Raw genomic sequence first — 24,446 nt, 5'->3', positions numbered from 1 at the left:
TAACCATGATATATTACTATACAATTATAATAGTGTATTATTTTTATATTGTATTATAATATTATCAATATTGTATGTATATACGATATATTATATTATCAGCATAGCACAATATTAGCATTATATATTACTATACAATTATAAGTGTATTCTTTTTATATTGTATTATAAAATTATCAATATTATATGTATATACAATATATTATATTATTAGCATAGCACAATATAAGCATTATATATTACTATACAATTAGTGTATTATTTTTATATTGTATTATAATATTATCAATATTATATGTATATACAATATATTATATTATTAGCATAGCACAATACAGTATTAGCATTCTATATTACTATACAATTATAATAGTGTATTATTTTTATATTGTTTTATAATATTATCAATATTATATGTATATATTATATTATTAGCATAGCACAATACAGTATTAGCATTCTATATTACTATACAATTATAATAGTGTATTATTTTTATATTGTTTTATAATATTATCAATATTATATGTATATACAATATATTATATTATTAGCATAGCACAATACAGTATTAGCATTCTATATTACTATACAATTATAATAGTGTACTATTTTTATATTGTTTTATAATATTATCAATATTATATGTATATACAATATATTATATTATTAGCAAAGCACAATACAGTATTAGCATTCTATATTACTATACAATTATAATAGTGTATTATTTTTATATTGTTTTATAATATTATCAATATTATATGTATATATATTATATTATTAGCATAGCACAATATAAGCATAATATATTACTATACAATTCTAATAGTGTATTATTTTTATATTGTATTATAATATTATCAATGTTATATGTATATATAATATATTATATTATTAGCATAGCACAATATAAGCATTATATATTACTATACAATTATAATCATGTATTATAGTGGATGGCCTTTGGGGACTCCTGAATTTCTATCATCCTTCCAAAGACAGAAGGGTTGGACTGGATGGCCTTTGGGGTCTCTTCAAATCCCATGATTCTATAATTCTGTATTCCTTTGAAGGCAGAAGGGGTTGGACTGGATGGCCTTTGGGGTCTCTTGTATTTCTATCATCCTTTCAATGACAGAAGGGGTTGGACTGGATGGCCTTTGGGGTCTCTTCTGATTTCATAACTCTGTAATTCTGTATTTGCTTCCAATAGCAGAAGGGGTTGGACTGGATGGCCTTTGGGATCCCCTGCATTTCTATAATCTTTCCAGTTACAGAAGAGTTGGACTGGATGGCCTTTGGGGTCTCTTCTGATTTCATAACTCCTTAATTCTGTATTTGCTTCCAATAGCAGAAGGGTTGGACTGGATGGCCTTTGGGGTCTCCTGCATTCCTATCATCCTTCCAAAGGCAGAAGGGGTTGGACTGGATGGCCTTTGGGGTCTCCTGCATTCCTATCATCCCTCCAACGGCAGAAGGGGTTGGACTGGATGGCCTTTGGGGTCTCTTGCATTTCTATAATCCTTTCAATGACAGAACGGGTTGGACTGGATGGCCTTTGGGGTCTCTTCAATTCCATCTATATATATAAAAGGGTAATGGAATCACGGCATCGGACAAAACAACTAAACTAAATGCCCCGCAACCTTGAAAATTGACAGCACAACCTCTCATCCATGCCTCTAGGTTCATACAACAAAAAGAAAAAAAAAGTACATACATACATATACTATTCATATTATTATCTATATATATAAAAGGGTAATGGAATCACGGCACCGGACAAAACAACTAAACTAAATGCCCCACAACCTTGAAAATTGACAGCACAACCTCTCATCCACGCCTCTAGGTTCATACAACAAAAAGAAAAAAAAGTACATACATACATATACTATTCATATTATTATCTATATATATAAAAGGGTAATGGAATCATGGCACCGGACAAAACAACTAAACTAAATGCCCCACAACCTTGAAAATTGACAGCACAACCTCTCATCCACGCCTCTAGGTTCATACAACAAAAAGAAAAAAAAAGTACATACATACATATACTATTCATATTATTATCTATATATATAAAAGGGTAATGGAATCACGGCACCGGACAAAACAACTAAACTAAATGCCCCACAACCTTGAAAATTGACAGCACAACCTCTCATCCACGCCTCTACGTTCATACAACAAAAAGAAAAGAAAAATTAAGTCCTAGCCACCGCAACGCGTGGCTGGGCACAGCTAGTGATTCTATAATTCTGTCTTCCTTTGAAGGCAGAAGGGGTTGGACTAGATGTCCTTTGGGGCCTGCTGCTCTTCCCGTCTCCTTCCAAAGCACTTCCTTCTTCTTTGCCTGGTCCAGCTCCTCCCTGCCCGTCATCCATCCACATCCTTCTTCTTTCTCCCTCTGGCCTCTCTCCTTCCTTCCTTCCTTCCTCTCTGCAAGCCTCCAATCGCTCCGTCTCCTTGCAAGCCACGGGTTTCAGGGGGTGATGTGTTTTTCCTTCTTCCGAAGTTTTCTCCCAGTGGCCGAGAAACTTCTCTACCTTGATGGGGATCCCAAGCCTGGGCTGGAATGGTAAACACAACAGACAAGAGAGGATCTAAAGGGGACAGAGGTGGAGCTGGCTTTCCCTTTTGTCCGCCAACATCTGGACCCAATGCTGTGCTAAAGGGCACGGCGAAGACGTGGTTTCTCTTCGGGGATGGGGACCGGACTGTGCACCCGGAGGCAGAAAGGTCTCTGGCAAACGGGGCTCTGCTTGGTGGTCTTCGCCGTCCTGGGCTCCGGGGGTTTCCTCTACAACCGCTTCCAGCAGAAGGTCAAGGCGGCCGGAGACTTGGCCCTCAAGTACAAGCAGCAACAGGAGACCCTTTCGGCCCAGTTGCAAGGTGAGCAAAACTTATTATTATTATTATTATTATTATTATTATTATTATTATTATTATTATTATTTTATTGACATGACAAACAAGATCTATATGCTGGATTTCGCATCACAAAATCACAAGTTGAACTCTTCCCAAGTGTTTAGGACTATGTTTTACTGTGCTAGTTTGTAGTGCGGTTTTCTTGTACTGGTGTTTTGTCTGCTGTGCTTTGAGGAGTTTCTGATTTTTGACTTCAATCAAAGCAGGTTCTTCACTTTGCTTTCCATATTCTGCCAGGGCATGTTCTTCTTCTTTGACTGCTTGTTTGACTTGTAAGAGTCCTCTGCCCCCGATCTTCTAGGCAGATATAGCCGGTCAACATCATTATTTATTATTATTATTTTGTTATTATTATTATTTTGTTGACATAGCAAACGAGATCTATATGCTGGATTTCGCATCACAAAATCACAAGTTGAACTCTTCCCAAGTGTTTAGGACTATGTTTTACTGTGCCAGCTGTCAGCGCTAGTTTGTAGTGCGGTTTTCTTGTACTGGTTTTTTGTCTGCTGTGCTTTGAGGAGTTTCTGATTTTTGACTTCAATCAAAGCAGGTTCTTCACTTTGCTTTCCATATTCTTCCAGGGCATGTTCTTCTTCTTTGACTGCTTGTTTAACTTGTAAGAGTCCTCTGCCCCCTGATCTTCTAGGCAGATATAGTCGGTCAATATCACTGCGAGGGTACAGTGAATGACGGATGCTCATGAGTTTTCTTGTTTTTCTGTCCAAATTGTCCAGTTCCGCCTGTGTCCAATTTATATTATTATTATTATTATTATTATTATTATTATTATTATTATTATTATTTAGTATGACACAGCAAACAAGATCTATACACTGGATTTCGTATCACAAAATCACAAGTCGAACACTTCCCAAGTGTCTAGGACTGTGTGATGTATTTTATTATTATTATTATTATTATTATTATTATTATTATTATTATTATTATTATTTTATTGACATAGCAAACGAGATCTATATGCTGGATTTCGCATCACAAAATCACAAGTCGAACACTTCCCAAGTGTCTAGGACTGTGTGATGTATTTTATTATTATTATTATTATTTTATTGACATAGCAAACGAGATGTATATGCTGGATTTCGCATCACAAAATCACAAGTCGAACACTTTCCAAGTGTCTAGGACTGTGTGATATATTTTTATTATTATTATTATTATTATTATTATTATTATTATTATTATTGACATAGCAAATGAGATCTATATGCTGGATTTCGCATCACAAAATCACAAGTCGAACTCTTCCCAAGTGTTTAGGACTATGTTTTGCTGTGCCAGCTATCAGCTCTAGTTTGTAGTGCGGTTTTCTTGTACTGGTTTTTTGTCTGCTGTGCTTTGAGGAGTTTCTCAAGGATGGAAATTTGGTACAGTATCATCCTTTTTCCAGAGCTTCATTTTCTCAGACCTGTATTGTAAAGAGAACTCTGTCTTGAGCTGCATACCAGCGTCTCGTCAACCCCAACGTGACAGGATATGACATTTATCCCAATGTTTGGCATGCAATTTCAGACCGGCATATGGTCCGCATGATGCTTCCAGCTGCCCTTTACTCTGTCGGATCTTCGAGTTTCACAATGTATTTTGCCTTCAGTGCCTCACCAAACTACAAACTCCAGGATCCTGTTGGACTGAACCATGGAAGTTAAAGTAGTGTCAAGCTGCATTAATTCTACTTGCCCAGTACAATTAAAAATTGACCTTTTCGAACAGTGCCAGGTACCCAAGCTAGTACAATAATTAAAATGTTATATTGAAACCATATCATTCTGAAATTTCTTTTTGTTATCCTTCCAAATTTTTCATCACTCACATTGAATTTAATTGAATTATATGTTGATTGGAAAGATCCATTCAGACACTTCAAAACCTTAAAATGACACATTAATTAAAATGTTAGTATCAGCACCTACATTTATTATTATTATTGACACAACAACATAGTATGACACAGCAAACAAAATAGATATGCTGGATACGATATCACAAAATCACAAGTCGAACACTTCCCAAGCTTTTAGGACTGTATGATGTATTTTCGGATGATGTGCGCAGATCCCACATCTATTATTATTATTATTATTATTATTATTGACACAAAGACATAGTATGACACAGATACATATACTGGATTTTGTATCACAAAATCACAAGTTGAACACTTCCCAAGTTGTTGTTGTTATTATTATTATTATTATTATTATTATTATTATTATTATTATTATTATTATGAGTCCCCTTCAGGGTGAGAAGGGCGGGATATAAACGTCGCAAATAAATAAATAAATAAATAAATAAATATTATGTTGATTTATATCCTACTCAAAACAGCTAACATTAAAAAAGTTACAGTACAGTTTAAAATATACATATATACATATACATATATACAAATATTAAAACAATATTAAATATCATTAGTATTAAAAACGGATGTAGTAATATGGCGGGCGGCTCCAAGAATACAGAATACAGAACAATATTTCCAGTGTTTATGAGCTAGCCACCTCCTTATTTTCTAGTAACAATAATAATAATAATAATAATAATAAAAAGGCCACCTTACTGGGATCTGCGCACATCATCCGAAAATACATCACACAGTCCTAAATGCTTGGGAAGTTTTCGACTTGTGATTTTGTGATACTAAATCCAGTATATGCATCTGTGTCATACTATGTCTTTGTGTCAATAATAATAATAATAATAATAATACAGTAGAGTCTCACTTATCCAAGCTAAACGGGCCGGCAGAAGCTTGGATAAGCGAATATCTTGGATAAAAAGGAGGGATTAAGGAAAAGCCTATTAAACATCAAATTAGGTTATGATTTTACATATTAAGCACCAAAACTTCATGTTATACAACAAATTTGACAGAAAAAGTAGTTCAATACGCAGTAATGTTATGTTGTAATTACTGTATTTACGAATTTAGCACCAAAATATCACGATATATTGAAAACATTGACTACCAAAATGGCTTGGATTATCCAGAGGCTTGGATAAGCGAGGCTTGGATAAGTGAGACTCTACTGTAATAATAAATGTGGGATCTGCTCGCATCATCCAAAAATACATCATCCAGTCCTACGAAATCCAGCATATATATCTCATTTGCTGTGTCATACTGTGTCTTCTTGTCAATAATAATAATAATAATAAATGTTATACTAAGGTAGATTTTAAATTTTGTCTTACATTTTGACAGCAGATCTATTAGTGATTTTACTCTCGTGTGACCTCTGTGCCTGCCCCTCTCAAAGCTGACGGAAAGCCATTGTTCAACCACCAAATCTTGAAAGTCTGGCCTGGGGTGTTCTTCACTTGGAAGTGAGGAACGTCTTCCTCTTCCTTGGTCTGAGCCAAAAACAAACAATAGCTGGCATCCAAAGGCAGCTATTAATGTCTAGCTTGACTCTGGTAGAGCGAGAGAGAAGCCTTGTACAATGTTCTTGCCCCTAGGCATTTATGCATTAAGATAAAGCATGGGGAAAGCAAAGAAACCCATGTTGTCGAAGGCTTTCATAGCCAGAATCACTGGGTTGCTGTGAGTTTTCCAGCCATTTTACAGAAGCATTCTCTCCTGACATTTCACCCACATCTTTGGCAGCCATCCTCAGGCGTTGTGAGGTGTGTTGGAAACACGGCAAGTGTAGTTTATGTCATGGCATGCAAAGATGCCTGTCATAGATGGGGTGAAACCAGTTCTCCAGCAGCAGGATAGTAACAGTTCCAAAACCAATTCCTCAGGTCCTTGCAAACTCAGCCAATCGGCTCCATGCATTTGATTAACACACATATAGTATCTTTGCATATCATGGCATAAACCCCACTTGCCTAGTTTCCAACACACCTCACAACCTCTGAGGATGCCTGCCATAGATGTGGGCGAAACCAGTTCTCCAGCAGCAGGATAGTAACAGTTCCAAAACCAATCCCCAGGTCCTTGCAAACTCACCCAAATCGGCTCCATGCATTTGATTAACACACATATAGTATCTTTGCATATCATGGCATAAACCCCACTTGCCTAGTTTCCAACACACCTCACAACCTCTGAGGATGCCTGCCACAGATGTGGGCAAAACCAGTTCTCCAGCAGCAGGATAGCAACAGTTCCAAAATCAATTCCTCAGGTCCTTGCAAACTCAGCCAATCGGCTCCATGCATTTGATTTTCCAGTTAACACACATACACTTGCCTAGTTTCCAACACACCTCACAACCTCTGAGGATGCCTGTCATGGATGTGGGCAAAACCTGTTCTCCAGCAGCAGGATAGTAACAGTTCCAAAACCAATTCCCAGGTCCTTGCAAACTCAGCCGATCGGCTCCATGCATTTGATTTTCCAGTTAACACACATATAGTATCTTTGCATACAATGGCATAAACCCCACTTGCCTAGTAGATGTGGGAGAAACCAGTTTTCCAGCAGCAGGATAGTAACAGTTCCAAAACCAATTCCCAGTTCCTTGCAAACTCAGCCAATCGGCTCCATGCATTTGATTTTCCAGTTATCACACATATAGTATCTTTGCATACCAGGACATAAATCCCACTTGCTTAGTTTCCAACACACCTCACAACCTCTAAGGATGCCTGCCATAGATGTGGGCGAAACCAGTTCTCCAGCAGCAGGATAGTAACAGTTCCAAAACCAATTCCCAGGTCCTTGATTTTCCAGTTATTACACATATAGTATCTTTGCATACCATGACATAAACCCCACTTGCCTAGTTTCCAACACACCTCACAACTTCTGAGGATGCCTGCCATAGATGTGGGTGAAAGCAGTTCTCCAGCAGAAGGATAGTAACAGTTCCAAAACTAATTCCCAGGTCCTTGATTTTCCAGTTATCACACATATAGTATCTTTGCATACCAGGACATAAACCCCACTTGCCTAGTTTCCAACACACTTCACAACCTCTGAGGATGCCGGCCATAGATGTGGGCGAAACCAGTTCTCCAGCAGCAGAATAGTAACAGTCCCAAAACCAATTCCCAGGTCCTTGCAAACTCAGCCAATCGGCTCCATGCATTTGATTTTCCAGTTATCACACATATAGTATCTTCGCATACCATGACATAAACCCCACTTGCCTAGTTTCCAACACACCTCACAACCTCTGAGGATGCCTGTCATAGATGTGGGCAAAACCTGTTCTCCAGCAGCAGGATAGTAACAGTTCCAAAACCAATTCCCAGGTCCTTGCAAACTCAGCCGATCGGCTCCATGCATTTGATTTCCCAGTTAACACACATATAGTATCTTTGCATTCCAGGACATAAACCCCGCTTGCCTAGTTTCCAACACACCTCACAACCTCTGAGGATGCCTGCCATAGATGTGGGTGAAACGACCATGTGAAGGCATGATACTGGTGCTGAATTTTTATCTCGTCCCATTTCTAAATTTCCTTGTTGCCTGCAGTTGTTTACGAACACAGATCCCGCCTAGAACGGTCCTTGCAGAAGGAGAGAGGAGAGCACAAAAAGACGAAAGAAGGTGAGTTGAACAACCCGAAATATTATTGGGAGGATATTCATTTGGCCGTATTAGATATTTGTGCCAAATTTGGTGCATGAAAACACATCCTGCATATCAGATATTTACATTACGATCCATAACAGCAGCAAATAATTTTATGGTTGGGGGTCACCAAAGACCAGTTTTAATATTGCATGTCACTTTTACTTGTTTGTTTTACTATTGCCATTTTATTGCACTCTCTCGAATAAAAAAACTTAAATAAACATATGAACCAGATTCTAGGAAATTCCATCTCACGAATCCCTTCTCTTTCTTCCAATTTTAGACTTTTTAGTGTACAAGTTAGAAGCTCAGGAAGCCCTGAATAAAGAAAAGGTGGGTAGAACCAGATGGAAGTTGTTGTTGTTGTTATTATTATTATTATTATTATTATTATTTTATTATGACACAGCAAACAAGATAGACATGCTGGATTTCGTTTCACAAAATCACAAGTCAAACACTTCCCAAGTGTCTAGGACTGTGTGATGTATTTTATTATTATTATTATTATTTTATTGACATAGCAAACGAGATCTATATGCTGGATTTCGTATCACAAAATCACAAGTCGAACTCTTCCCAAGTGTTTAGGACTATGTACAATGTTTTGCTGTGCCAGCTGTCAGCTCTAGTTTGTAGTGCGGTTTTCTTATACTGTTTTTTTTGTCTAGGACACTTTTTATTATTATTATTATTATTATTATTATTATTATTATTATTTTATTATGACACAGCAAACAAGATAGACATGCTGGATTTCGTTTCACAAAATCACAAGTCAAACACTTCCCAAGTGTCTAGGACTGTGTGATGTATTTTATTATTATTATTATTATTATTATTTTATTGACATAGCAAACGAGATCTATATGCTGGATTTCGTATCACAAAATCACAAGTCGAACTCTTCCCAAGTGTTTAGGACTATGTACAATGTTTTGCTGTGCCAGCTGTCAGCTCTAGTTTGTAGTGCGGTTTTCTTATACTGTTTTTTTTGTCTAGGACACTTTTTATTATTATTATTATTATTATTATTATTTTATTATGACACAGCAAACAAGATAGACATGCTGGATTTCGTATCACAAAATCACAAGTCAAACACTTCCCAAGTGTCTAGGACACTTATTATTATTATTATTATTATTATTATTATTATTATTATGACACAGCAAACAAGATAGACATGCTGGATTTCGTATCACAAAATCACAAGTCGAACACTTCCCAGGTGTCTAGGACACTTATTATTATTATTATTATTTTAATATGACACAGCAAACAAGATAGACATGCTGGATTTCGTATCACAAAAATCACACGTCAGACACTTCCCAAGTGTCTAGGACTATGTGATGTAATTATTATTATTATTATTATTATTATTATTATTATTATTATTAAGTATGCATCACATCAATATCCTGGGACTTCTAGTTTGGCGAGGCTCGGCGCTCTTTGGCAGAGAAGGCTAAAGGCCTTGCAAAACTACCACTTCCAGGATTCCATAGCAGTTTAAACTGCATTAACTCCGTCTTTCTAACTGGGATCGAATCTGCAACATTCTGGATCAGAAGCTGAGCTTCTGTCAACCTAGCAGTTCGAAAACATGCATATGTGAGTAAATCAATAGGTACTGCTCCAGCGGGAAGTTAATGGTGCTCCATGCAGTTGTGACTATGTCCACATGACCTTGGAGGTGTCTATGGACAACGCCAGCTATTAAGCTTAGAAATGGAGATGAGCACCAACCCACAGAGTATGAGTAGAGCAATAGGTACTACTCCGGTGGGAAGGTAACGGCGGTCCATGCAGTCATGTCAGTGGACACATGACTTTGGAGGTGTCTACGGACAATGCCGGCTCTTAGGATTAGAAATGGAGATGAGCACCAAACCACAGAGTGTGAGTAGATCAATAGGTACTGCTCAGGCGGGAAGGTAACGGTGTTCCATGCAGTCATGACTATGGTCACATGACATAGGAGGTGTCTACGGACAACGCCAGCTATTAGGCTTAGAAATGGAGATGAGCACCAACCCACAGAGTGTGAGTAGAGCAATAGGTACTGCTCCGGTGGGAATGTAATGGTGCTCCATGCAGTCATGACTATGTCCACATGACATTGGAGGTGTCTATGGACAACGCCAGCTCTTTAGCTTAGAAATGGAGATGAGCACCAATCCCCAGAGTGTGAGTAGATCAATAGGTACTGCTCCGGCGGGAAGGTAACAGTGTTCCATGTAGTCATGACTATGGCCACATGACGTTGGAGGTGTCTACGGACAACGCCGGCTCTTAGGCTTAGAAATGGAGATGAGCACCAACCCACAGAGTATGAGTAGAGCAAAACGTACTGCTCTGGCGGGAAGGTAACAGTGTTCCATGTAGTCATGAGTATGGCCACATGACGTTGGAGGTGTCTACGGACAACGCCGGCTCTTAGGCTTAGAAATGGAGATGAGCACCAACCCACAGAGTATGAGTAGAGCAAAACGTACTGCTCTGGCGGGAAGGTAACAGTGTTCCATGTAGTCATGAGTATGGCCACATGACATTGGAGGTGTCTACGGACAACGCTGGCTCTTAGGCTTAGAAATGGAGATGAGCACCAACCCACAGAGTATGAGTAGAGCAATAGGTACTGCTCTGGCGGGAAGGTAACGGTGCTTCATGCAGTCATGACTATGGCCACATGACGTTGGAGGTGTCTATGGACAACGCCGGCTTAGGCTTAGAAATGGAGATGAGCACCAACCCCCAGAGTATGAGTAGATCAATAGGTACTGCTCCGGCGGGAAGGTAACAGTGTTCCATGAAGTCACGACTATGTCCACATGACGTTGGAGGTGTCTATGGACAACGCCGGCTCTTCGGCTTAGAAATAGAGATGAGCACCGACCCCCAGAGCCGGACACGATTAGACTTAATGTCTAGGAAGATAATAAGGTCAAGGTCCTTATAAAAAAAATAATACTTTTTATTTTTTACCCCATTTGTAGCAAGATTCCATGAATAGATACGGCGCATTGAGCTCACAGCATAAGATCCTGAAGGTAAATTTTATTTTATTTTATTATTATTAAATGAATTGCCTCCTTCTGCCAACCTAGCAGTTCGAAAACATTCAAGTGTGAGTAGATCAATAGGTACTGCTCCGGCGGGAAGGGATCAGCGCTCCATGCAGTCATGCCAATGGCCACATGACCTTGGAGGTGTCTACAGACAACGCTGGTTCTTTGGCTTAGAAATAGAGATGAGCACCAACCCACAGAGTATGAGTAGATCAATAGGTACTGCTCCAGCGGGAAGGTAATGGAATGGAATGGAGATGAGACCGGGAATTGGCACCCACTCCTTGCTCGTAATATGTAGATGCACCCTCGTTGATTCTTTTTTCATTTCCCCGGATCAGAACCAGCACGACGAAGTCAAGAAACAACTGGTGGATCTGCAGCTGCAGCACAACGGGCTGAAACTGGAGCATCGCAAAATCGTGGAGACCCACAACCAAAAATATGCCCAGCTGCAGCGGGAGAAGGAGAGCGAGATCTTGGCTTTGCAGGGTAATTCTAGGAGACAAATTCTAGGGCCTACCCTTCTGACCAGCAACCAGGGTTGAAAACGGCTCTTCCTCGTTCTCTAATTCGGACTTTATTTTCCAGGATTTTTTTGTTTGAAAGACATAGGTTGGATGACTATGTATGTCCTTTTGTGGTCAAATTTGGTGTGAATTGGTTCAGTGGTTTTGTTGTTTACTCAGTCCTACAAACGTACATTACATTTATCTATATATATAAAAGGGTAATGGAATCACGGCACCGGACAAAACAACTAAACTAAACGCCCCACAACCTTGAAAATTGACAGCACAACCTCCCATCCATGCCTCTACGTTCATACAACAAAAAGAAAAGAAAAATTAAGTCCTAGACACAGAAACGCATGGCCGGGCACAGCTATATATGTATTACATTTCCGTTCATCACTCGATTACATGGGGTGTCAAACTGCATTAATTCCACCATGTAATCATTTAACAGACCCGAAATGAAGCTCAGTGTTATTTACTGTATATACTCAAGTATAAGCCTAGTTTTTCAGCCCTTTTTTAAGACTGAAAAAGCCCCCCTCGGCTTATACTCGGGTGAGGATCCTGGTTGGCTTATATTTGGGTCAGCTTATACTCGAGAATATATGGTGCAGTTATTATTTTTCTCTATTATTATTGGTATTATTACATTTATTATTTTACTCTATTATTATGACATTTATTATTGTACTCTATTATTGTTGCTACTATTACATTTATTTTACTCTGTGGTTATTATTATTAATATATTTATTATTTCACTCTGATATTATTATTATATTTATTATTTTACTCTATTTATTACTACATGTATTATTTTCCTATATTTATTATTATTATTACACATATTATTTTCCTGTATTATTTATTATTATTATTATTATTATTACACATATTATTTTACTCTATTTATTATTACATGTATTATTTTACTCTATTTATTATTATTACATGTATTATTTTACTCTATTATTATTAAAAGGATACATAAGCACATTTACATTGAAGAAGATGAGAATAATGATTTGATCCGAGTTGGAGTCTTATCTTAAATTAGAGCTTGATGTAAATATTCAAAAACACTGAAACTACTGATGCCTCAATTCATGTAATTTTATTGGTATCTATTTTTATTTCTGAAATTTACCACTCGGCTTATACTGGAGTCAATGTTTTCCCAGTTTTTTTTTGTGGTAAAATTAGGTGCCTTGGCTTATATTCGAGTCGGCTTATACTCTATTATATAAGGCATGTCTTTTTGTGGCCAAATTTGGTGTGATTTGGTTCAGTGGTTTTGTTGTTTACTCAGTCCTACAAACGTACATTACATTTTTATTTATATAGATGTTGTACATTTCCGTTAATCACTTGATTCCATGGGGTGTCAAACTGCATTAATTCCACAGTGTAATCATTTAACAAACCCGAAATGAAGCTCAGTATTATTTAACTTCCATATCACTGATGTTCTATTGTTTGTGTGTGTTGTAGATACGGTTTACAAGCTGAGAGAAGAAAGCAAACTACTTCGGAAGGCCCACCAGGATATCCATTCACAACTACTCAATGCTCGTGTAAGTTTTGGAAACAGGTTTCTTTTCAGTCTGTTTAGGGTTATATGCGACAGAGGCTTAGATGTTGGAAGTTTATTCAGGCACAGAGCTTAGTGGTTACAATGTTGTTTCTCACTTAGAGGTATTCTTATTAACAGTTACAATACTAGAATGAGATGAATCCAACTCTCTAAAGTATCACTTCTTTTACTTAAAGTAGTTAAAACCTATTCCTCTGCTCCTTTCTAACTGTTACTTCAATGGATCTCTGTGAGTCCAGCTGGGATTGGTTCCCAAAGTCTGAAACTTGGACTATCCAGTGACTTCAAACCACAGTCACCCCTGCGATATACTATCACAGATTATCTGTGCCTTACCAGGACACAGACTACATTAAATAAGTCACCAAACTTATTTAAAACCGACTCAAAATAAACAAGTGAGTCTCCTTGATCCCATCAACCTAGAATCAATCTTCCCTGTGCCTCATCAGAGCACAGACTGACTTTCTTTTTTAAACTCTGCACTTCTTCAACTAAACAGCAGTTGGCTCCGCCTACTTCTCCATGGCAACCAGCCTCTGAGTGCTGAGATGCAATAACTGTAATACTTATCCTTTTAAAACATAAACACACAATTAAACATAACATCTGTAAACCAAAATTCGTACTTCATTACACTCTTTCTCTTTGTTCCCGATCTAGGTTCAGATGGAAGAATTCCGGCAGCTCAAGGAAACCCTTCAAAAGATGCCAAGTTTCAAAGAGATGGTTGTGATGAAAGGGCAGCAGAAGCCGCCAGTGAAGGAGCAGCCCCCAATGCCAGCACTTGGCCCACTGCAAGTTGTTCGGTCCAAGGTGTGGGACCCATTTCCCTTCTTGCATTTATTGTGTTAATCCATTGTTATTTATACATGGCAAACATTCAATGCCATTATTAGACATACCTCACAACCTCTGAGGATGCCTGCCACAGAAGTGGGCAAAACATCAGGAGAGAAAGCTTCTGGAACATGGACATACAGCCCGAAAGACTCACAGCAACCTATAGTTGTACTTACTGAAGTCCTTACGTCATACTTCTTTACTGAAGTCCAAACAGCAAACAAGCATCCACCTCCACTGAGGTCTGATGCAAACAGAATACAAAATAGAGTCCTGAGTCTGAACATGCTCAGTACATATACATGTCTATAACCTCTCCCACAACAAAGAGGTACAGTCAAACTGGCAAATCAACATACACATAGAAGATAGGTGTATATATACATTAATAAATGAATAGTGAAAGGCTTGGGAGGTTGCTATTTCCAACAATTAAGACATAGGGAGAACCTTCTGGACCCAGGCAAGATGAACTTGTGGCAATGCTTTCCCGTTCTAGGCTTCGACGAGTAATGACGCGAAAGCATCTCTGAACCCCCTGGAGAAGACGGTCGCTTCAGCGGGGAGCTCCGTCTTTGCTCAGGCCTCGGACATCAAGCACCAAGGAGGCGAAAACCTTCCTGATGGCCAGGTCTCACACAGAAATGACGGTCCGAAGTCGCAAGGCAGCATGCCACTGAGTCAAGTGGTTCCGCCCGATGACGGTCATTTGCCACCTGTGGCCTGGGCTCCGTCAGGGCGGAAGGACAACGCCATCATTCGCTTCACAAGGATGGTGAACAGCGTGCAGAACGGAAACCCGGTAAGAATATACTGCAAGACAGTTGAGGATTGAATCTGTTTGAGTGCAGAAGACAGTTGAGGCTTGAGTCTGTTTGAATGTAGAAGGCAGTTGAGGCTTGAGTCTGTTTGAGTGCAGAAGACAGTTGAGGCTTGAGTCTGTTTGAGTGCAGAAGACAGTTGAGGCTTGAGTCTGTTTGAATGCAGAAGACAGTTGAGGCTTGAGTCTGTTTGAATGCAGAAGACAGTTGAGGCTTGAGACTGTTTGAACGCAGAAGACAGTTGAGGCTTGAGTCTGTTTGAATGCAGAATACAATTGAGGCTTGAGTCTGTTTGAGTGCAGAAGACAGTTGAGGCTTGAGTCTGTTTGAGTGCAGAAGACAGTTGAGGCGTGAGTCTGTTTGACTGCAGAAGACAGTTGAGGCTTGAGTCTGTTTGAACGCAGAAGACAATTGAGGCTTGAGTCTGTTTGAATGCAAAAGACAGTTGAGGCTTGAGTCTGTTTGAGTGCAGAAGACAGTTGAGGCTTGAGTCTGTTTGAACGCAGAAGACAGTTGAGGCTTGAGTCTGTTTGAATGCAAAAGACAGTTGAGGCTTGAGTCTGTTTTGAGTGCAGAAGACAGTTGAGGCTTAAGTCTGTCTGAACGCAGAAGACAGTTGAGGCTTGAGTCTGTTTGAGTGCAGAAGACAGTTGAGGCTTGAGTCTGTTTGAGTGCAGAAGACAGTTGAGGCTTGAGTCTGTTTGAGTGCAGAAGACAGTTGAGGCTTAAGTCTGTCTGAACGCAGAAGACAGTTGAGGCTTGAGTCTGTTTGAGTGCAGAAGACAGTTGAGGCTTGAGTCTGTTTGAGTGCAGAAGATAGTTGAGGCTTGAGTCTGAGTGCAGAAGACAGTTGAGGCTTGAGTCTGTTTGAGTGCAGAAGACAGTTGAGGCTTGAGTTTCTTTGGAAGTAGACTGTTATGAAAGAGAGCTGTACAGATCAATATAGTTTTGAAGAGACTGTTAAAGACTATAAATTAAAGATACAAACTGAAACGTTTTAAAGTTGAACCTGACAAGAAATGTACCCGTATATTTAAATATATGTTGTGAGTAAAACAAACACTATATATTTACATCATACTGGTCCCAGTTACACCTTTGGGTTCTTTCCCATTCCTCTATAGGATCACAAATCAACGCGGGCAGAAAATGAGGGAAATGTACACCCTGAAGATCTTTCACGTGATCACAGGATTTCGCCTGCTTTGGAGACAGCACAGACTTTGGGTAAACAGCCCTCCATGGGAAGCCAGTGGGATCCTGCCGTGCAAAGGTATGCCCTGCGGTGAGGTTAATGGGCCCTAGGATGAGTCACAGCATGATTCCCACAATTCCCACCCGGATGCCAATGGCTTTCGCTTTCTTTCCCCTTCAGCTGGCAAGACATTGTGAAAAAAGTCAATGCCCAGATGGATGAGAAGCATCCTTACTCACAAAGCATTCGTGAGCCAGTGGTGGCAAATGGCAATCCAAAGATGGCAGGTCAACAAGAAGGTGTGGAGCGGCCGCTGCCATCCAACTGGGCAGATGGAAAAGGAAACACGGATAACGAGGAGCTTCAAATGGGTACGGTTTCCGCAGAAGGTCGGAAGTATTTACAGAATTTATATTCCACCCTTCCCAGGGCGGTTCACAGTACACATATACGGCGGATATTCAATCTATATATATATATAAAAGAGTGATGGAATCGCGGCACCGAGCAAAACAACTAAACTACGGGCCCCCCAACCTCAAAATTGGACAACACAACGCATCATCCACGCCTCTAGGTTGATACAATTAAAAATCCCGTCAAAAACCTCCACAGGGCCTTAAAACCCCAGCCGTCAGCCTGGCTGGAAGGCCCCATGGTGGTCGGAGGAGGAGGGGCCTCCACGCAGCGGGGCCTGTGACGCCCGCCGAAGAGGAGGGCTGCGAGGCCCCAAGGTTTTTCTTTTCTTTTCTTTTTTTGATGTTGAGGCCTGCAGAGGCGAAGGCGGGGGGCGCCTTCCAGAAAGCCCCCCCCCTCCCCCGAAGAGCCAGGCTGGAGGGAGGCCGCAAGGACCGAGGTTTCTTTTCTTTTAACAATTTATTTTCTTTGGGAGATAGAAAATGGGAATTCCAGAAAGGAAACCAACAGGGCCAGCTAACACCTCCCAACAAAGGATTCCCCAGGCAGGAAGCAACAATATAATCTCTAAAATCAGGACATTACATAAAGAAAACACTCTGAAAATGGGAATTCCAGACAGGAAACCAACAGGGCCAGTTAACACCTCCCAACAAAGGATTCCCCCAGGCAGGAAGCAACCAGGCTTCCAAACAGCAAGGCTATTCAGTGCTATTCAACCTAACCAAGCAAGATTTCCCCTTCATAGTACACCCTCAGGGTTTCAAGCCATGAGGCTACTCCGTCTCATTCAGCCTGCCCAAGAAAGGATGCCCCTATGTAGAAAGCAGTCAGTCTTTCAAACAGCGAGGCTATTCAGTGCCATTCAAATTGGCTAAAAAACCATTTCCCTACAATGCGACTACCCAGCCTTCCAAGCAGCAAACCTATTCCATTGTATTCCTGCTCACCAAACAAGGATTCACGTAAGGAGAAAACACCCAGACTTTAAGACTGCAAGGCTATTCACTGCTATTCCAACTGGTCAACAAATGATTCCCATCAGCCACAGCAACGCGTGGCCGGGCACAGCTAGTTCCATTATATACAGACAGGACAGACAACAAATAGAGATATATAGGCATTTCCCATCTTCGGCGTCCTGGAAGTTGTGCTCGATTCCGGCCACTGGGGGTGCTGTCGCTCCATCCTCCAAGTCAAAGAGCCCTGTTCATAGACTTCCTTCTTTTTTTGATCGCCAGCATTTTTACGGTATTTCCTTTATGGTGCCATTAAAATACCTCCCTGCTTAAGCAGTACCTATTTATCTACTCACAGCTGTTTTCGATCTGTTAGGTGAGCAGTGAACTGTTGGTCTGTATAACCAGGTTAAGATAACCAGCCAGGATGCACCTGAATAGTAGATAGGCATGGCTTGTTTACATCTCAACTTGCTTTCTTCAGATGCGGGCATAATTGCAAGAGAAGATAACCCACGCTCTTATAAGGAGGCAACTGCCCATCAATCTGCGGTAAGAGGAAATAGGAAGGGTCTGAATTGGGCATTGGGTGGAGTATTGACATTGGTGCGCTGCAATGTGTTCAGAGAAGCGCAACCCAAATGCTCAAAGATTTGGAAACCATGTGTGGAGATGTTGTTGTTTTTATTAAATAAATATATATTATATTATATTATTATCTCTATATATAAAAGAGTGATGGCATCACGGCGACCCACAAAACAACAAAACTACAGGCCCCTCAACCACGAAATTTGACAACACAACCCATCATCCATGGCTCTAGGTTGATACAACAAAAAGAAAAGAAAAATAAAGTCCTAATTAGAGAGAGAGGAATAATTGCTTTTATCCAATTGCTGCCAGTTAGAAGGCTAAGCTCCTCCAACTTGGTCTCCTAGCAACCCAATAAAAATAATAAAAAACACTAAAAAAAATTAAAAACACTAAAAAATTAATACAATAAAATACCATAATAACAAAAAATAACTAAAAATTATACAAGAAAATAATAAAATATAATAAATAAAAAGATAACTTACAATAAAATTAATTAAAAAATACAAATAATGTCAAATAAAAATTACACAACAATTTTAAACCAATACCACCACCACTTTGCCACAGCAACGCGTGGCCGGGCACAGGTAGTATATTACATAACCGCTGCCACCAGTGTAAAGATGTTTTTATTTAAACGCTGCCACCAATTATTAAAGATGTTTATAATGCTGTCACCAGATGTAAAGGAGATTATTAACGTTTGCCACCACTATGGGAAGATGCAGCCACTAGCCACCCAGAGAGGAGACCTTTTGTTTTTCTTTCTCTTCTTATTTACTCTTGATGGTAATATATGTGACAGAAGCTTAAATCTTTAAAAGAACAATAACACGTTTATTCAGGCACAAAGCTTAATGGTTACAGTAACTTTCTCTTTAGAGGCACTTTAGTTAACAGTTGCAAAGCTAGAATGAGGTGTTTCAAATTCCTTAAAATGTCACTTCTTTCTCTACTGCTCTAAACTGCAGTCACCCTGTGAATTACAATCACAGATTATCTGTTCCTTATCGGGAGACAGACTACCTTAAAATAAGTCACCAAACTTATTTTAAACTGACTCAAAAATAAGCAACTGAGTCTCCCTGATTCCTTCAACTAGGAACAGTCTTCCCCGTACCTCATCAGGGCACAGACTAACTGCTTCTTTTTTAAACCTGCACTTCTCCACCAAAACAGCAGTTGGCTCAGCCCACTTCTCCATGGCAACCAACTCATGAGTGCAGAGATGCCATAACTGAAATATTAACCCTTGTAAAACACAATTAAACATAGCATCTGTAAACCAAAAAATTCACACTTCATTACACCATGACTTCCCTTGCTTTCTATCCAGGTGTCTGATCGAGCTGCTGACCCTGCCCTGGACCCCAACAACCAAGGAAAAGATGAGTTCGAAGAGGCAGAGCTGGAACGCCCGGACATCGAAGAGAAAGCGAATCAGGCTGATAATAACAGCGATGGCCCCACAAATGGAGCAAAAGATTCAACCAAGGAAAAGATCCCGAAAGTTGTATGTATGTGGCTGTGTGCGCACTGGGCAAAAGACCCCATTATTGCTTGGAATCTGATGTTCACGAAACAGCTCTGTAACTAACTCTGGAAGTAAAAGGACTACATCCCAAAATAGGTAGCGAGAAAGATGTTGGCGACCGCATTAATTCTACAGTACGGATGTATCCTAGGTGTTCCTCCAGGCTGTTGTCCGGGAGATAAGTGAAGAAACCCTTCCTTGTTCTGACAAGCTGCCCAATCTTCTCTGCATCACTTGTTTTCTCCAAGGCAGCAATTTCCCTGTTACAACCTAAGACGGAAAGTGGTAGCTAGGTTAGATGTGTGTGTGTTTAAAGCACTCCCATCCACACAACATTGGCTGTCATTTGGAATGCATTTGCCTTCATCCATGCCTCTAGGTTCATACAACAAAAAGAAAAGAAAAATAAAGTCCTAATTAGAGGTAGAGGAATAATTGTTTTTATCCAATTGCTGCCAGTTAGAAGGCTAAGCTCCGCCCACTTGGTCTCCTAGCAACCTACTCAGCCCAGGGGACAGGCAGAGTTAGGCCTCACTTAGGCCTCTTCCACACTGGCTATAAAATACACATTATCAGATTTTAACTGGATTATATGGCAGTGTAGACTCAAGGCCCTTCCACACAGCTATATTACCCATTTATAATCTTATATTATCTGCTTTGAACTGGATTATCTTCAGTCCACACTGCCATATAATCCACTTCAGTGTGCATTTTATCCAGCTGTGTAGAAGGGGCCTCATACTTTGCCACGGCAATGCTAGTATTTCCTAAGATGTTATCTTGTTGACTTTAAAATGTCATCTCTTTGTCCCAGGATGCTGCTGGACCTGGACCTAAGAAAATTTCAAATGATCTGATGGACGATTATCAGGAAGACGAGGAAGAAGACCTTGTACGAGTCCCAGGTTCTTTCTTTTCTAGCCTTTCTCTCCCCTCTGCGGCTCACTTACAGAATCCCTAGAGTTGGGCCTCACCAAACTACAACTCCCACCATTCCATAGCACTTAAAGAAGGTTCAAATTGCATGCATTCGACAGTGCAGACGCACCCGAAGTATATCCTCTTCCTGTTAAGCAGCAAAAGTGGAGAGGGAGAGGGATGAAAAGGCTTGGCTTGTGTAGCAATGAACCCAATTAGCGCCCTGGCATCGTCGAAGATGCCTGGATACCAATTATGTGCCCGCGGCTCCTTTGATTGCAGGCAGGGGCAAGGAGCTGCCCTTTGGCACCACTTTCTTTTGATCTTGGCTGTTGTGCCATTTAAAAGGCAATTTGGGATTCAGAGTGCAGCGGAGGGTTTTGAAACTCTAACGGGGAAGTGTTGGTAAGGGCCAAAAAGGCAAGATGAATCCTCTTCCCTCTTGTTTTGCCAAAAGAGGACTGGAAACAGCCAACTCAATAGTCTGCTTGTGCCCGTTATATAAGATACACACACACACACACACATATATATATATACATACATACACACACACACACACACACATACTAGCTTTGCCCAGCCACATGTTGCTGTGGCTTCTGGAAATCATTTGTTGGCCAGGTGGAATAACAGTGGATAGCCTTGCAGCAGAGCCTACCCTTCTGACTGGCAGTTAGGGGGGAAAAGGCTCTTCCTCATCCTCTAATTTGGACTATTTTTCTAGAGTTTTTTTTTTAATTGAAAGACGTATTTTGGATGACTATGTCTTTTGTGGCTAAATTTGGTGTGATTTGGTTCGGTGGTTTTGTTGTTTACTCCATAGTAAAACGAACATTACATTTATATATATATAGATATGCTTCTGTATTTAAGGTACCAGGGATGGGGAAAGTGAAATTATCAGTCTTTGTAACCAACTGCAGGATCATACATTTTGGGAAAGTAGGCCAGCCTTGGCTTGTTAGTTAAGCAGGTTAATTGGGGTGGAAGGAAAGAACTCCTGCTGACAAAAGACTGGTTTTAAGATTTTGTGCAGTAGGTGGGCTTGGATAGAGAGTGTGAAGGGGCAACCACTGGACTGTGGCATCTGTGTGACAAATTGATGCCAAGTAATAATAATAGTAATAATAATTAGACATTGACAAAATCACGATCTGCCAACTGCAAAAGGCCACCCTACTGGGATCTGCACGCATCATCCGAAAATACATCACACAGTCCTAGACACTTGGGAAGTGTTCGACTTGGGATTTTATGATACGAAATCCAGCATATCTATCTTGTTTGCTGTACCATACAATATAATACTAATACTAATACTAATACTAATAATAACTACTACCTTATTCTTGTATCCTGCCACCATCTCCCCGAAGGGACTTGGGGCGGCTCAAATGGGGGGAGCTCAACAGCACATAGGTTAAAACAGATGAATTAAAACCATATAACCAAAATAAATAAAACAGCATAAATCACATAAACACAACAATTACTTTAAAAACCTGGCCACAAATACAGCATAACCCAAACAGGTACATGCAACTAATCTATACATATGATAAAAGTGAAAATAAGTCCATAAACAGTAAATATGGCAGGACTCATACTCTTTAAACAAAGGCTATTGAGAGTGCTTTAATTGTGTATTTCCGCATGGCTGAAGGCCCTTATGGTCTCATTCAAGCTTAGGGTTGTATAGGCTTTTAATCTCATGTCCGTATTTCCTTTTTCCATGTGACAATAGGAAGATCATAGAGGTGAAGCGGATGATGCAGACGATCTAGAGCTGGGCCCTGAGCAAAAGGACCGCATAGAAGGAGGCAACAGAAAGGAGAACTACTACTGACTCTGATACCAGCTTCTGCCAGGAGCCTGGATAAAAAACTTCAGGAGGAGGACCTGGGCCAAGTCTGTTGCAATACAGTCAGAGTCGTAATCTGAACATTTCCAAAACAAATCAGACAATTGCCACAAATACAGATCTATCTGTTTGTTTATTTAACAAGTTCCAGGGTGGTATAACATAAAGCAATGTCGGGATGCTTCTTCCAAACAGGACTGATATTTGTAAAATAAATGAGATTCCACTTTTTCCAATTATGGTTCGGGCTGAAGTTTTGCAGCAAGAGCTACTTGCTTTCGCCCTTTTCCCTTGCCTTGGACTTGCCTGACTGATTTTTATTGTGCAGTTTTTTTCATCTTTATATTAAAACAAAAGGAATCCTTTTGGTAAATCGCTGTCTTTTACATCCTTGCGAGAATGTTGCCAGTGTTTCGCTATAGATGTGAGCAAAATGTCAGGAGAGAATGCTTCTGGAGCACGGCCAGGCAGCCCGGAAAACTCACAGAAACCCAATTATATTATATTATTTTCAAGCTTGTGGTGCCCTAAAACCCTTAGATCCTATATTGTATTATAGTTGTTATATTACACACGCAAACACATACACTCACATATATGTGATTATATTATTTTCAAGCTTGTGGTCTCATAAAACCCTCAGATCTAATATTATAAATATGTTATGTTCAAGTCTGTGATCTGCTAAAACCCTTAAATCATATATATATACACACACACACACACACACACACACACACACACACACATATACATATAAATTATTATATGATTTTTTCAAGCTTGTGATCTCCTAAAACCCTTACATCCTAAATTATGTATATTATACCATATCATATTATATTATAATATATATATAATATAGAATCTAAGGGTTTTAGGAGAGTATAAGTTACACAGACACACACACACGCAATATTTTCAAGCTTGAGATCTCTTAAAACCCTTACATCCTATATTATATTATATTTATAATATTTTCAAGCTTGAGATCTCCTAAAACCTTTACATCCTATATATTTATAATATTTTCAAGCTTGAGATCTCCTAAAACTCTTAGATCCTATATTATAATAGAAATATACTACGTATATTGTTTTCAAGCTTGTGGTCTCCTAAAACCCTTACATCCTATATTATATTATATATTATATTATAAATGTATTATTTTCAAGCCCATGATGTCCTAAAACCCTTACATTCCATACACACACACACACACACACACACACACACACACACACACATATATATATACAGTAGAGTCTCACTAATCCAAGCTAAACGGACCGGCAGAACCTTGGATAAGCGAATATCTTGGATAATAAGGAGTGATTAAGAATTATTAAACATCAAAATAGGTTATGATTTTACAAATTAAGCACCAAAACATGTTTAACAACAAATTTGACAGAAAAATTAGTTCAATATGCAGTAATGCTATGTAGTAATTACTGTATTTACGAATTTAGCACCAAAATATCACAATGTATTGAAAACATTGACTATAAAAATGCATTGGATAATCCAGAGGCTTGGATAAGCAAGTGTTGGATAAGTGAGACTCTACAGTATATATTATGTTATATCTAAGGATTTTAGA

At 39.5% G+C, this 24,446-nt stretch overlaps 2 protein-coding genes across 7 annotated transcripts in view; one reads left to right on the top strand and one right to left on the bottom strand.

Moving 5' to 3' along the window:
- Window positions 1-24,446, bottom strand: part of mib2 (MIB E3 ubiquitin protein ligase 2) — a 94,903-nt gene that overhangs the window by 68,113 nt on the left and 2,344 nt on the right. The gene's annotated exons all lie outside the window — the stretch shown is intronic.
- LOC100556425 (Golgi integral membrane protein 4) lies at window positions 1,504-23,216 on the top strand. Of its 6 annotated transcripts, none has more exons than XR_010001379.1 (14): window positions 1,504-2,901; window positions 8,402-8,476; window positions 8,787-8,836; window positions 11,506-11,559; window positions 11,919-12,069; window positions 13,587-13,669; window positions 14,353-14,505; window positions 15,032-15,334; window positions 16,478-16,626; window positions 16,729-16,919; window positions 18,409-18,476; window positions 19,861-20,041; window positions 20,876-20,953; window positions 22,727-22,743. XR_010001379.1 is itself a non-coding variant. In XM_062965784.1 (14 exons), exons 1-14 carry the CDS (start codon window positions 2,715-2,717, stop codon window positions 22,735-22,737), a joined length of 1,743 nt encoding a protein of 580 aa, XP_062821854.1. In that variant the 5' UTR covers window positions 1,506-2,714; the 3' UTR covers window positions 22,738-23,216. The 6 variants fall into 6 exon arrangements, 4 of the variants coding, with proteins under 4 accessions (XP_062821856.1, XP_062821855.1, XP_062821854.1 ...); XR_010001378.1 differs by having other exon boundaries at window positions 20,876-20,966; window positions 22,727-22,742; XM_062965784.1 differs by having other exon boundaries at window positions 1,506-2,901; window positions 19,861-20,037; window positions 20,876-20,966; window positions 22,727-23,216.

Source organism: Anolis carolinensis, unplaced genomic scaffold (genome assembly GCF_035594765.1).
Source record: "Anolis carolinensis isolate JA03-04 unplaced genomic scaffold, rAnoCar3.1.pri scaffold_15, whole genome shotgun sequence".
In the NCBI taxonomy this organism is placed as follows: domain Eukaryota; kingdom Metazoa; phylum Chordata; class Lepidosauria; order Squamata; family Dactyloidae; genus Anolis; species Anolis carolinensis.
The sequence above is the reverse complement of the archived record's forward strand: the minus strand, read 5'-3'. Positions and strand labels throughout refer to the sequence as shown.

What these genes read in the sequence shown, in the direction of transcription:
- LOC100556425 (XM_062965783.1), top strand. Translation starts at nt 2,715, where the DNA reads ATGGGGACCGGACTGTGCACCCGGAGGCAGAAAGGTCTCTGGCAAACG. An exon ending in CACAACTACTCAATGCTCGT is followed by an intron (nt 13,670 to 14,352) that starts GTAAGTTTTGGA and finishes TTCCCGATCTAG; the next exon opens with GTTCAGATGGAAGAATTCCG. An exon ending in TGCAAGTTGTTCGGTCCAAG is followed by an intron (nt 14,506 to 15,031) that starts GTGTGGGACCCA and finishes TTCCCGTTCTAG; the next exon opens with GCTTCGACGAGTAATGACGC.